The 15,420-nt window shown below is 35.5% G+C and overlaps 1 protein-coding gene across 1 annotated transcript in view; it reads right to left on the reverse strand.

Annotated features, from left to right (window-relative positions):
* LOC145999001 (putative ATP-dependent RNA helicase DDX5) overlaps nt 1-15,420 on the reverse strand; it is a 77,012-nt gene that overhangs the window by 8,170 nt on the left and 53,422 nt on the right. The window contains exons 6-9 of the mRNA XM_083135855.1: nt 9,856-10,035; nt 7,024-7,196; nt 4,650-4,760; nt 9-70 (exon numbers count right to left, since the gene is read on the reverse strand). Of these exons, the coding sequence (XP_082991981.1) occupies nt 9-70; nt 4,650-4,760; nt 7,024-7,196; nt 9,856-10,035 (526 nt within the window). The remainder of the gene's footprint in view (nt 1-8; nt 71-4,649; nt 4,761-7,023; nt 7,197-9,855; nt 10,036-15,420) is intronic.

Raw genomic sequence — 15,420 nt, forward strand, 5'->3', positions numbered from 1 at the left:
AAACTTACGATTTAGTATTTGGTTTCTCTCCTTTTGACGCTTCTTGCTATGTATACTTAATGCAGGCCACCTGAAAATAATAATGCACTCGTAAAATTTCCCAAACGTGAAAAATTTTTCTAAAAGTTTCTAATTACAACCTGTAATTCATTCAATAGTTCCAAACATGAACAGTTCACTGTGTTCCAAAAAAACGTACCTGATGTCGTTTCATTTGATTTATTTTACTTTGCTTCTCTGCCACTTTTGGCTAATTGATAAGATGAGGATGATGATGGAACACTTGCAAAGAACCCAGGCAGGATTTGAACCTGGGATCTTTGCAATATACTATGTCCTCCACAAAGTTTCTCATTCTAATATCTTGAACTTTACGAAGGTTGTAGTTTGTACTGTGGACAATTGAAACCTTTTCTCTTACGGAGCCTCGACATTTGAAGGTTGCATGTTGCCTCTTCCTCTCATGTCCTGCAGGCAACTTTACTTTGAAATATGACACCAGCAAAAGAGAATGAACATTCCTCCAGTCTAACAAAGAGATGGAAGTAAGAAAACTGCTGTTGGTCAAAGTCTGGTGCAACGAGAGAGATTGGAGGGAAAAGAAATATGATAAAAGTCAGCGAATTCCATCCCTTTCAGTCTTATACAAACATCTGGAGACTTTAAATCTATTCATCCTCTTTCTTGCAGACTGTACTTTTGCAACATTAGATACAGAATAAAACATTAGTTTGGAAAATGTAAAATGCATGACATTTTTACCCTAGTTATGTGGGACATTTGGCTCGAACAAAACACGACAAAAATGTTAGATTGAAAATTTACTACAAAGACATTGCTCATCCTACAAGAATTCTCAAAATTTAATGCAAATGTTGTTGTACTTTGTATTTTTCTTACTTTTCATTGCTTTTCTGCACTTTCGGTTAATCGTGATCAAGGTTCTTTTGATTTAAATCAGGTTGATTTAAAACAAGATTTAAATCATGTGATTTTTTTTTTGTTAAAAATCAGCAATTTAAATTATACAATAATGTACATAAGTGATTTGTAGATATCAAAATTACTTTTGGTGAAAGTACATTAATCTTATAATGTTCAATGGTATTTATTAGGCTCTTAGATACTTTAACAAGGAAAAACATGGGGGAAAATATATGTACTGATAGGGTGAAGCTCATACGAAAGGAAAATGTAATATGTAAACCGTAAACACACTACATTGCTGTTGCTTTAAAACTCAACAATTTTCATAGGGAAAAATAGCAAATATTTTGTGCACAATAATATTCAAAATACTAATCATGTTAAATTGTTAATCCTGTCATTATCCTTAAGCTCTAAACATGGCAGTTGATAATATTTTGCTTGATATCGCTTGACATTGCTACTTGCAGTTTCAGTACGAATAAACAACAACTACATACTATCATTTTTTTTCTCCCCTCCCAGCCATTATTGAACATTTGCTGGTTGACTACTTCATCGTGGAAATGAGAGATGATCTTACACTTGGAGGTTCAGAGAGGTGCAATGAAGGTGAAATTACAAATCACAATTGAGAAATTCTCCCATATACAAGATAAACAACACATACCTTAAATTGAAGGGTGGGAAGAAGACAACCATTTGACACAGCATTACATTGAGAAAACTCCTCTGTGTCACAGTTCTTTGGAGATCAGGCGTAGATCCACGGTGCGGGCGATACAGGCGACCATTCCTCCGAACTGCTAAATTTTTGGATAGTATTCCTAATATTTTTCAAGGTTCAAATGTTCTTGTCACAAAGTTTAACAAGATCGAAAAAAAATAAACTTTGATTAAAGTCTATTTTGTGTTCATAATAGGCTAATTGGAATTAACCTACTGTTTAAATTTGGACGCGAACCACTGCACAAAAGGGTATCGAATCCAAGACCCCTTGAGAGAAAAGTTTTTGTTGTTGTTGTTTTCTTTGTTTATTCACTTTACTCCTTATCTTACCTGACCGCAATGGGAGGAATTTTGATTGGTTGGTTGATTTGGTGTTTTAAGTCCACTTTATGCACAGTAAGGCTAATCGGGACTGGATCTACAGTTTAAAGTGGAATCCGAACCACCATGTGCCTCCACCGGGTATCGAACCTGGGAACCCTTGGGAGGAATTTGGATAAGGACTTACAATGATACCCATCCATTCCAGCCCTGGACCCCTATTTTTGTAAAATAAAACTCTAAGATGTAGAACATGGAAGTCAGCTTAGTTCCTGTTTACACTACTACAGCATTGTTAACATAATACAGTTCAAGTGTAGGTCTAGGTTAGAAATGATTACACTGGGGAACAAAAAAAAGATTTTATGTTGCGGCATAAAGTTTAATAACAGTTTCAGCACACCAAACAGCTGTTATTACCAATTGTATGATTGGTTCAGTTGAATTGACTCCAGTTATAAAAATAAACACACCATGGAAAATATAGGAGGTAAAATTACTCTACGCTTTTCTCGGTAATATCAAAATTTGATAATGGGCTGAAATTCCCATAATAAACTTATTTATTTATTTGTAATTTGTTGCTAGGCAATATATCGGACACTCAACAAACCTTAAGGAAGAATACCAAAACATAAAAATGGTTTTAGAAAAAAATTGAATATGCTGAACATAAGTGGCTCGTGTGTGTGGATTTGAAGGTGGTGATTTTTTTACTAGGACAGCAAAGTGGGTACACAAAGTATCCCTGTTTCCTATGTTTGTGGGATAGTCGTGCTAGAGAAAAGCATTGGACGATAAAAGTTTGGCCCCCCAAGGGAAAATATTAGTAGGAAAAGCTAATATCATTCATGAACCGCTGATAGATAGGGACAAAATCATCCTTCCGCCACTGCATATTAAACTTGGGTTGATAAAACAGTTTGTCAAGGCCTTAGATACAAGTGGTGATTGTTTCAAATATATATGCCACACTTTTCCAGGACTAAGTATTGATAATATGAAGGCAGGAATCTTTGACGGACCACCACAAATTCGTACACTCATAAATGATGCCAATTTTACAACTTACATGTCTTACATCGAATCTGAGGCCTGACTGAGCTTTGTGTCCATCGTCAAAAACTTTTTGGGGAATCACAGAGCAGAAAAGTACCCCGATATAGTTGGAAATATGTTGAAAAATTTTGAGAAATTGGGATCTAATATGAGTGTGAAGATACATTTTGTACATAGCCACATTGACAGATTCCCTGAGCACGTTGGTGATTTTAGTGAAGAACGGGGAGAAAGGTTCCATCAGGATATAAGGATAATGGAAGAAAGGTACCAGGGACGGTGGGATCGCCACGTGATGGCTGACTACTGTTGGAACTTATAGACGGATTGTCCTCAAAAGCAATACAGCAGGAAATCGTATACAAAACGTTTCACATAGTTTGTTACTTCATTGTGTACATATTTTCCTAATTATTTTGATCATAGGCCTATATAAATTTATTTTTATAATAATGACTACCATGCTAAAGGTCCCGGGTTCGATCCCCGGCCGGTTCAAATCCGGGAACTTTTCTAACGATGGAAGCGGCCCCGGCGCCCACCCAGCGTCGAATAACATGGGTACCTGGGGAAACCTGGGGGGTAAAGGCGGTCAGGGGCGTGATGCTGATCACATCACCCCCACTCACGACCGGATCAAGAAAGTGTGGGGCGTTACCCCCACACCCCCTATACGCCTTCATGGCGTGGTGCTAAGCACAGGGGAACACTTTACTTTACTTTACTTTACTTTAATAATGATTGTAATCACAAAAAGAAATATTAAATTGTTGTTGGAAGTTCATTTATATGTATGTCTTATGTTTCCGCCATTTTGGTTTAGTTGCATTTATTTCATAAATTAGAGCCAATTCAGGAAATATATTATTATATCATTATTCAGCAGCATGAAATTGCCCTAAATTAGCTCTCAAACACTGTGCCGCAATTTCACTGTTCCCCAGTGTTATCAGTGAGGTGAGGAACTTGACTAAAATTTGCTCCTCCCAAATGTAAAATCTGGATCTGCCACTGTTGGAAAACACCTTTCACATTAAAAAAGCATAAACAGATCTATATATACTGCGCCGAGAAACATACAAGCAATGTTGTGCATGTTTTTTAACAAAATCACAAATTGACTAACTAACTCTCTAGCCTTCTTAAACCCGAAGGTTTATGACTGCAGCAACACAAGCCTTCCATCTGTCTTATCCTGGGCAAGATCAACCCAATCTTTTCCATCCTTACCGATTTCCTTTATGTCAATCTCAACGTTATCCCTCCATCTTCGTCTTGGCCTTCTTACTGGTCTCTTACCATCAGGTTTCCCAACAAGAATCCTGCCCATCTAAGTCTTCTTGATTTAATTATTCTAATATCTGGACAAAAAAATCACAAAATGATTTAAATTTTTAAAAATCATCAAAAATTAATTTTAAAATTAAAAAAACATGATTTCTATCCACTCTGATCACAATTATGAGAATGAGTGATGATTAGATAAAACTGATGAAGGGAGATCCATGCTTAGGCTGAGAGTTGAAGCCTGAAGCCAGGAACTTTGGTGGCAAGGTTGAAAGTTGATCACTTAATTTGCTTGGCCAGCAAAATGCAAAAATTAAATCACTTACCCATCTTGGCAAATGCCCTTTGCGATGACATCAGCCCTATCCCTTGCCGTGACAAATATGATAGTTTTATTTTCTTTTTCTGAATGTATTTCTTTAAGTAGGTTTCTTAACCTGAAACAGTGAAAATGTAATTTTATTTGCCATACCATGTGTTATGAGTAAACTTTGTGAAATTTCTTGCAATTATAAAACTATAACTAAACTCACATCCCAATCTCCCAAAAGAAAAAAAAAACACACGTACACACTCTCTCTCTGTCAAATTTTCATTATTACCAAATAGACAAGCCTTCAATTTGCAATGTCCAGTTCAAAACTTGAAATATTTTAGTACACACACTAATAAGCAATGATCAAGACACACTGCATTCTTGAACCAACAATAATATACTGCCAAGTGGTGTATGCTATCTTGGACGAACTAAAATCATAAATGTACTGGGCAGAACATTTCAGACACTGATAATAGTACTCTCGTACTATTTAAAATCAAGAGAGACCGATACAAAATGATGCACATCAATTTCAAAATCTGTACAATATACAGGGTGGCCACAAAGTGGGCGTACCCCTGGTTTTTCGTCGGAAAGTATGTTTAATTGTTGTGTATTTGCAATCGTTCGACCATGATGAAACACATGAAACTTGATTTAAAGTGCAAGCCATACCATCCTTGTCACGTTAATGAACTTTCTGATGCTGATAGGCCGTGACGCTGGAATATCTCCGCAAAACATCTGCCAGGACATGGCGCAGAATTCAGCTGTGTGACGATCATGATGGTCTCCATACCGATGCCCTGGACAAGTGAACTCTATCAGGTAAGTGATCACATCGCTATAACACCAACAATTACTGTAGTATCAGAAACAAAGGGGGTTATGCCCACTTTGTGACCACCCTGTATCATATTCACATTCTCAGTACATGTTTGTCACCAAATGCTTTACCTTGAAACAAAATTAAGTATATGCAGCGGAATATCGATTTTTAGGGGACAAAGATGAAAAAAAAATTGCAGGAAAATTTAATAAGATTATGCTCTATTGGAACCTTGAGGACTGATTTTTAGTGCTGGAAAATGTAACGTCAAGGAACATAAAATTAGTGTTCCACTGTATTAAAAAAAATAATTGAAAATCGATTTACATTTGGAAGTCAGCTGTTTCATCATGGATACACCAATACCACTTTGAACTGATACTAACAATGATGCCAATATGCTTCTCAATTATCACCAAATGGTAATAATTAAAAGTTGTTCAAGTATGCAAGTATTCAATTCCACTGCAATTATATGTATAAAACTGCCAGAGTTTTGCTTTACAAGTGTCAAGTATTACATCAGAATATTAAATTCGCAATGGTTTAATCAGAAATCCAAGAATACATTGACATCTCCATGTATATAATAAAAGCCAAAGGTTGCAGGTTTTCTGGGATTGATTGATTGCATTGTTGTTTTAAGTCGTTTTAAGTCCACTTTATGCAAAGTAAGGGTAATCGGGACTGGATCTACAGTTTAAAGTGGGAACCAAACCACTATATGCCTCCACTGGGTATCAAACTAGGACTCTTTGATTCCAAGGCGATGACTCGAATGTCAATGAACCATTCATGCTCTTCAAGGACCATTTGGAATTTTATATCTGATCGATAGAGTATCAGTTATGAGTTGTATTGGCATTAGCCAAAATTTCATATTTGTCCATTTCTAATTCTTATAAACATGATGGAATATTACAATACTCTTTTTGATGCAGCAATGTGAAATACTGTGGAACTACGTTTTTCAGGAAATTGGGGGGTAGGAAGGGAGGAGGGGACTTACATGGGAAAATGTAACATCTGAGAAATATTATAACATTTTCTTCATGGGGACATGAAGAATGAATGTATATTGCAGAAAAATGTAAAATATGGGAACATAAAACAGGCATTCGTTCAACTAGATGCATTCGATAATTTGCAACTTTGTTCACATTTTTTTGGTCAAGCAGTTTGTATTTAATTTTATTATCTCTCTGTTATTTTAAGTTACCTTTTCACACAACAAGAACAACACACAATTAGATAAAAGCCATAACAAAAAAATCACGAAGAATGGTTTATTCTGTATTACCACTTCAATATGAAAATTTTGATAATTTAAATTAATTTCACAAGACATGTAGAGCACAGGATTACTTCTTATAAATTCAGATTGGTATAAGTATATTCCCCTTTGCTATTGACTTGTGTATTTGAAAGAAAAAAAAATCCAACAATGACCATTTTAAAATAACAAATCCACAAGTCAATATGTAAGGATAATCACATCTAGTTTTTCCTACCACATAGTGTTTAACAAGTTTGCCCTCTTTTCATCACTTACTTGTCTCCTTTCTCACGCTCTTTACACACCTCGACAATTTGTACAATACTGTGGTTTGCTGCCATCTGTACAGAGCCAATGTTGACCTGGATGTAGTCTTTCATAAAGTCATCTGCTAAGGTTTTAACCCTTTCGGACCACGTTGCAGACAACATCAATGTCTGATGATCAGGCTGTGGGGGGAAAAAAATAATTCAATAACAACGGCAAATAATCTTCCCTGAGGAATGCTTTGATAAGTTCCAAGTATGTCGTTGGCACCCTTGTTTCTGGAGGAAACAAATTTTGGATATTGATCCAGCATGAATGAATGGGAACTGGGACAACATGAAATGCACCTTGTCTTCAAATACTTAACGAGCCAAAGTTAAATGTATACCATATTCATGAAAGCATGACCTTTTCGGTTAAAAGTTTGAAAATTATTATTTATTGAAATTCTAAAATACGCTACAAAAAAATCTGTTACTGCCTAATATTTAAGATTTGTAACCATTGTTTTAACTTTATCTTTAATCAAACTAAAAATAAATGTCTGATGAAGGGAGTATGTGTTCTTCTGAAATGTCGCAACAAAGAACTGTGTTTTTATGCTTGTAACAACTGTAGAGGGTGAATAGAATTCAAGAGAGACTAATTGTGGCAAGCGATGATGATCATCTCTCACCCAATCTCACCCCCACACTTTTTTCTACATCTAACAATATATTGAATCAACAATTAACAGTGTAAATGGATACTCCACCCATTCGGATGTCTAAATTTAACAGTAAACCTTCACTGAACATGACAGGCAGCACCTACTATCGGATTAAAAATTATAGATACTAGAGTAGCCAGTAGACCTACACAAAAACGAGTTCCATCAAACTTAAGCTTATTCAAATCTGCCTTAATCTATGCTAACCAGGGTAGGTAAAAATCATGATTTTTATTTAAAAAATATTTTCTGATTATTTTTTAATTTAAATCAGACTTTTTTTATTTAAATCAATTTTTTAAAAACACTTTTTCTAGTAAATGCCTCTGTAAAATATTTGAACTGTTTGATTAAAGCAAATACAAAATTATATGTAAATATACATTTTTCTCTTTGTGATACTGTACACATGAATCTACTATGGAAATGTTCGTTGAATGTGTTATGCTAATGAAACTACAATAATTTCAGTAACTTTCCCTCCAGTGAAAATAGAACATTCTGGATGTACACTCTAACTGTAACTTAAAAATATTTTTTATAGTTCTCATAGCTGAATTTTGGCAATTTTTTTAATGATAGTTTGCAAAATATCACCTGCCATGTTTATTTACAGTTTAATGATATTGACACTATTTATGGTTTAACATGATTAGTATTTTGTATAGTTTTCTACACAAAATGTTTGATATTTTTGCCTATGAAAATTATCGAATTTTAAATTAAGATAAATTTAAGTGTGCTTATAGTATACATATCACATTTCCTTTCATATGCCCTAAACCCATCAGTAAATATATTTTGTTTTCTTTCTTAGAGCCTAATAAACACCATTAAATTTTTACATGTATTTTCACTAAAAGTGATTCTGATATCTACAAAGTCATTATGAACATTATTTCATAAATAATTTATTTAAAGTGATTTAAATCGCGAATTAAACCAATCCAACTTGATGCTAACCAATTCTTTTTCAAGTATACCTTATATTTTGTATTATCGTGAGAACAAAAAAGTGCATTCTTTTAAAAATTGTCCAAAAAATCGCTCTTTTTGAAATTCCATAAATAATAAAACGGGTATTCCGATCATGATGAAATTTTAGTATAGTGCAGGAAGAAAGGTTTTAAACACAATTCTGAATTTTCAGATTTTTCAAATTTATCAAAAAATCGTACTTATCAATTTTGCAAAATAACTTTTTCTTAGTATCGGGTAGCCCTAAAAATGCAATATTGGTCTTGTTTTGAATCTCTTTGCAGCTGTTTTTAAAATCCCTTATCATTGTCAATTCACATTGAGAAACTGATTTTATACAGAATTTTATTCAATTGAGTAAAGATGTACTTGGAACATGGCACCACAGCACACAGCAATGTCCACTGAACAGTATAAATTGCAAGCTGTCACTGCCAGTCAATGTCAATCAAAAAAATAAAATGGGTAGCATAGAATAACGCAGAAATGAATGAGCTAAATTTTGATATAACTCGTTTTTATGTAGTTCTAATGGTTAATTTTTAATTGGACTCCAAACTCGAGTATCTATAATTTTTAATCCGACAGTAAAACCAGTCATCTCCTGTCCCTACTCAGGACAGGTTAATCTGCCACTTATTTTCACTGCTCATCTTGCTTTTTTCCCTTGGAATTCCATAATTTACATCTTTCCTGTTGATACATTCTTATTAATACATTACTCCCTCAAAAAAGACAATTGTGCTGTTGTTTGTTATCTCGTTTAAGTTTCACCCTTTTGCAATTGTTGTCCTGCTTTATGGTTTTCTATTTACGGGATTATAAAAGAAATGTACAATCAGGGTTTCAATGTATAAGCCAGTCTAATGGTTCTGATGTGTATGATACTCTTTTCCCAGTCATGTTCGCAACACATGACAAAAGGAGGTTTGATTTTATGAGAAATTGCTAAAGATTAACAGCACATACATTCAGGCCATGAATTCAACAGATCACAGCCTCTGACATCTATTGAAAAAAAAAAAAGAGATACAGAAGTGAATTCTGAAACAACTAGGTATGATAAGCAAACTTTTGAGTTGAGCTGTCGATTTGATGGCTATGTGTGTGGTCCGTATTACATCTACTAATATAGCAAAATAAAATTAACTTACACTGATCTGTTCAAGTATTTTCCTTATCTGTGGTTTGAAACCCATATCCAGCATGCGGTCAGCTTCATCAAGAACAACATAAGTACATCGTTTCAAGTTAGTTGTGTTCTTCTCCAGGAAATCAGTCAAGCGGCCAGGAGTGGCAATTACAATCTCAACTCCACTCTGCAACTCCTTTGCCTGCAAGAAGCAAAGTATTCTTAGTATAAATATTCTAATGAATTTGCTTTCAAATTAACTATAACCTTAAGATGCATATGCTGTGAAAAATATGCTCACCACCAGTACTCAAAGTGGAGGAGGCTGCAGGGGGATGGTACTAGGAACAATTACACAAAGCTCACGGTTATGGGTTCTTTGTATAGTCAGTTAATGACAAGAGGATAAATAAATTCAATCAACCCACTTGGAGGAAGCTGTTAATTTATTATATGTGCACACATAGCTGCATAACAGTTCTGAAGATTTATCAGTTTTTGACATACACTTCTTGGAACAAAATTAATTTTTCTTGTCATACATGAGGTATCCACACTTGGGAGACACACTTGAGAATTCTAGGGAGTTCACTTATTTGCCAGCATGCTTGCAAACCTTGACATTTCCCAGAGCCAATGGTCCTCCCCACATAATAGCACGAGTGCGTATTACTCACTGAGATAAAGGAAAAAAATGTCTTTATTAAAAAGAAAAAAAAAAACTTTCCCCCCCCCTAAAAACACTAAAATTGTTTACTTATGATTAGCGAGTAGTCCAATGTTGATTAGAGCAACGTTTCGGGTAACTACTTTCCCCTTCTTCAGGCTTTTCTTGGCACTGGAATCATGCCGAGTCACTTATTATAAAAAAACAAGGATTTGTTAAAAAGGTGCATATGATTTTAAAAAAAATATTTGTGAATAATAATAATAAAATTCGAAATAAAAAACACTCATCTAAGCCTTAATGAAACTCCCATATCATGTATCCCTCCATTAAGCAGCCCCTGTGGTGCAATATAATTTATGTATATATAATTTAATTTATATTGCACCACCGGGGCTGCTTAATGGAGGGATACATAATATGGGAGCATAGGTGCCGACTCCATGGGGCTTAGGGGGGCTCGAGCCCCCCAATGTTAATGATGTGGGGGCAGAGCCTCCCAAATAATTTGCTTAAGAGGATCTAATGTATTATTTTTCTTCTCTTGTAAAGTTTACTCTGAATTGTCCCACATGAACTTAACTTTAAATACACATTTGAAATGTTCTAGACCATCAGCTTTGGGTGGCTGAGACCGCTAAACCATCAACTTTGAGGGTCTATGACCGGAGACAGCAAAACACATGACTTATTACTATATACTAAGTATATAATTATTATTTACTATTATACTTATATTTGCGCTAAGTTGCTCTCTGTAAATCTGTTTGACAGCAGAAGGACTGTCATAAGTATGTTGCACAGTTCTATAAAATGTATCAATAGCGATCTTGGTATAAAACATTAATTCTCTGGGAATAATTTTTATATCCATTGGTGCTGTTAATGGTACATCTTTTAACAGTGAAATTATTATTTGTTGCGTGGTGGAGTCAATTGGAGAATATATCGCTGAAAGACCGCTTTGAATAAATAAAGCTCTTGATTGTATCGCCACGCTCTTTAAGTTCATACCTCCCCTCTTTTCCGGGATATATAGCTCGCTCATAGCCACGCGGAACACTGAGTCAGGCCAGAGAAATTTGCCAACCTGTTGCTTCACCCTAGCTATTTGCTTAGCTGACAAGGTCAATCTGTTGGATAGGTACCAAAGCTTCGATAAAGCGTAGAAGTTTACGTATCTCACTCGCGATTTCAAACAAAGAAACCTGAGTTGATTTGCACGTAAACTATATATCACTTTTTCGGTTACTAACCAGATATTATGTTCAATGGTGTCTCTGATATTTGTATAAAAATGTATACCTAGTATTTTCACTTTCTGTGCTACACGTACACTAGTGTTATTACTAAACAAATTGTTGACTCCTTAAGGCCATACTAAAGGTGATTTAGTGGTAGTTTTTCGATAACAGATGGCAGCACCATTTGTCATGGTAACCGAGTGCCATGTTGCCAGATCTACGCACATAATCAAGATAAGTACATACAGGTTTGTCGATCAGGGTATTTACTGATGAAAGATGACGTCAGGTTGATTAGTGGAATTTAGGCAAAATTCACAGGTGTGCAGCAATGTTATTGATTTTTATGAAATCAGTTAATACTCTTATCAGAAAAAAAGGAGGAGTGTATCAGCAATGGAAAGTAGTAAAAGTTCAAAATAATCCAAAATATAAACAAAAAATAAAAACAATCGTGTGGTTAGTTCATACACCAAACAGAGCAAGTAAGAATAATGTAATTATGTTTGAAGCAACTGATGCGTTGACTACGAGATAATAGACGTGTTTCACTTACGTCACATGTTAGTGCAAAAATGTTTGAGTTCAACCAGTGCGAAGTACGGACCTATCTGATTGAACATGTTGATTACATGGATGTCGACCATATTACTATTAATATTCCTTTATTTAACACAAAAAAAATGGGATTTTTATGTCCATATTTTTGTGCATACGTTGTCGGAAATTGTGTAGTTCGATGTGTATACGTAGGTCACATATTTACTTTCTGGCCATAATAAAGGATATTCAGTTCCTTCTTTAGTAACATATCCCTACTTATTATGTTTCAGTTCTATAGCATTATGGTAAATGATACGTCAAATAAATACAATATCCAACAATGAAGTTTTACGACTTCATTAAATTTTAATAGCCTATTTCACAAATATATTGTGGATAATTTTGTACCTCTTTACTCAATACATACACTATCCCTTTGTAGAATATCTCTATCAAAAACAGCAAAATCTTTTTCATTGTTGCAATATAGTTAATGAACTATATAAAAAATGTGTACCTCAAAGTAGCATTTAAGGTGTATGGAAATTTAAGAAGGAAAATCTGTAGACAAGGTATTAAAGTGAACATTTACTATTTAAAGAATAATGATTCATACCTTTGCCCGATTCATTGTGGTGGCTTACAACAATGTACATACCAGTACAACAATGTACATACCAGTACAACAATGCTCACATGTTAACAGTTTCTTAGAGCTTGTCTTGTAAAAATGTCTCAAAGAATGGCAGCATTAACTGGCAGATTCAATTAACAAGGGAAAAGAAAGTAAGTATGCATACATAATAATTAAATGCTCTCTTCCTAACTTCTTAATTGACCGCTCAGAAAGAATTGTAAGTTCTGAATTTGTAAACGTAGCAACATTGCACTTGAGCGCCAGCTGAGGATAGCCAACTTCGAGTCGGTCATTCAACTAGACGAAAAATGCTGCTGTGAAAGATTTCCAATTTCGCACATTCCATGATCTTAGAAACTATACACCGCTAATATAACACACACACTCAAACAGAAGTAGTAAATTGGATTAAGTATCTTGAGGAATTTTTACGATTCTGCATGCTCGACTTGAAATTAGATAAGTTTGAAACACTGAATAAGGCTTTTCTCCACCTAAAGGAAATTTCCATCAAGTTTGAGCAGAAAGAGGCAAATTTATGAGGAGTTTATGCGACATTTTATTCACAATACCCTGCATGATATCAAACAATTCTCAAAAAATCATGATTTTCACAACTTGTGGAGAAAAATCTGGTATGAATGAAGAATATAGAGAATGTCTGTAATTATGTTAATATTTGGTATACTAACTAAATTTGGTCTTCTAATCACGAACCTGTTTTTTTTTGATTTTTGAACTAACAAAGAATTTTATTTCCTAAACAGTATACAAGATATGGTTACATAGAACGATTATTATTTTTTTTTTTTTATGTATACGGATAAAAGTAGTCAAGCTACTTTCGGAGGTATGTGCTTATGCCCTGGTACCTGAAAATTAACCCAGGGCGTCAGTTCCGTGAATTTTTTACGGATTCCCCCGCTTTTCTTTGATTCATCCTTGATTTCCATTATTTTTTAATTACAATAATTCACTGTGACATTGGCAAGAATGTCCCAGTGTGAAGAACCAAATTTGTTCGGTTTTCCTGAACAAATTTGGTTTCACATCATTCTACAAGGTAAGAAGATTAAGATAAAGGTTAGAAATAGTAGGAAGTAAATAAGTGTTAGTGTTTAACATTAATATTATTTATGATCACAGATACGAAATTACATAAGTGTGCAATTGGGTGGGTAATGTTTTCTTAGGATAAGTTTTATTGTGTGTCGTGTGCATTAGTGTTGATGGATGAGATGAGGAATGGACATTAACACGATTCTATGAATGTTAAGCAGGGTCTATGTTCTAGTATGTTATGTTTGAGATAGTGAGAGTATTATTGGCTTTGAGATGTACGTATTAATAGTAGGAAGAGATATGAAAGAACGAGTGGTACCTGATGCAAGGAGACTTGCGGGAGACCAGCAAGAGTTGGTCGGACTGGGATGAACATCGGTACGACGGTTGGTACCCGGGACATCATCAGGAAGGGAAGAAGTAGGGAGGGATTTCCTGGGAAGTATCGGGTACATTAGTACGTTCGGTAGTGGAAATATAGAGAATTGTCAAGAATCAGTGAGAGAAGTTTGCAGTGTGTTTAGTAACGAGAATAAAGAAGGGGGTGTAAGATTACAATTTAAGAAAGAAACGAAACTGGCCGCGGTGGCTCAGTCGGTAACGCGTCTGACTACCATGCTAAAGGTCCCGGGTTCGATCCCCGGCCGGTTCAAATCCGGGAACTTTTCTAACGTTGGAAGCGGCCCCGGCGTCCACCCAGCGTCGAATAACATGGGTACCTGGGGGAAACCCTGGGGGGTAAAGGCGGTCAGGGGCGTGATGCTGATCACATCACCCCCATTCATGACCGGATCAAGAAAGTGTGGGGCGTTACCCCCACACCCCCTATACGCCTTCATGGCGTGGTGCTAAGCACAGGGGAGAGCTTTACCTTTTTTTTTTTTTTTACGAAAAAGAAGAATCTTGGTTAAATTCGGTTGGTTCCTAGGTCGAGTCCTTGCAGTGTTATCCTTTGCCTTTCTCCGGGGAGACGTAACCTTTTTTCGTTTTGGCGTATCACTGTCTTCTGTATTAGTGTCTCCTTCTTGATGTTCCTGTGGGAGGTTCTGCTTCATTATCCTCTTGGTGATCTTAGTCCTAAGGAGGGATGTCCTGTTGTTGAGTTTGTCGAAGGTGGATTCTTTGTGATCTTCTGGGGGGTATATTACATTCCGGAGGTAGGGGTTGAATGGGGAGGTGAGTGATGCCGGATTTGAAGAGGGAATGTTCCTCTTTCGACACCAGGTTTGTTAAGTCGTTTAGTGACGTAAAGTGCTCGGGATTTCTTATTAACTGGTACGTGTTGAAGTTTGGTAGCTTTTGTCTTAAATCTTCGATTTGTTTGTTTGATGTCTGGCAAAAGAAGGCTTTATGTTCCGGTGTGTCCGTCTCGGTTTTACATTTCAGGCATTTATCAGTCTGTCGGAGGTTGTGCTTATATAGGTGTTGACCGTA

This window comes from Lepisma saccharinum, chromosome 14, assembly GCF_977018435.1.
Source record: "Lepisma saccharinum chromosome 14, izLepSacc3.1, whole genome shotgun sequence".
In the NCBI taxonomy this organism is placed as follows: Eukaryota; Metazoa; Arthropoda; class Insecta; order Zygentoma; family Lepismatidae; genus Lepisma; species Lepisma saccharinum.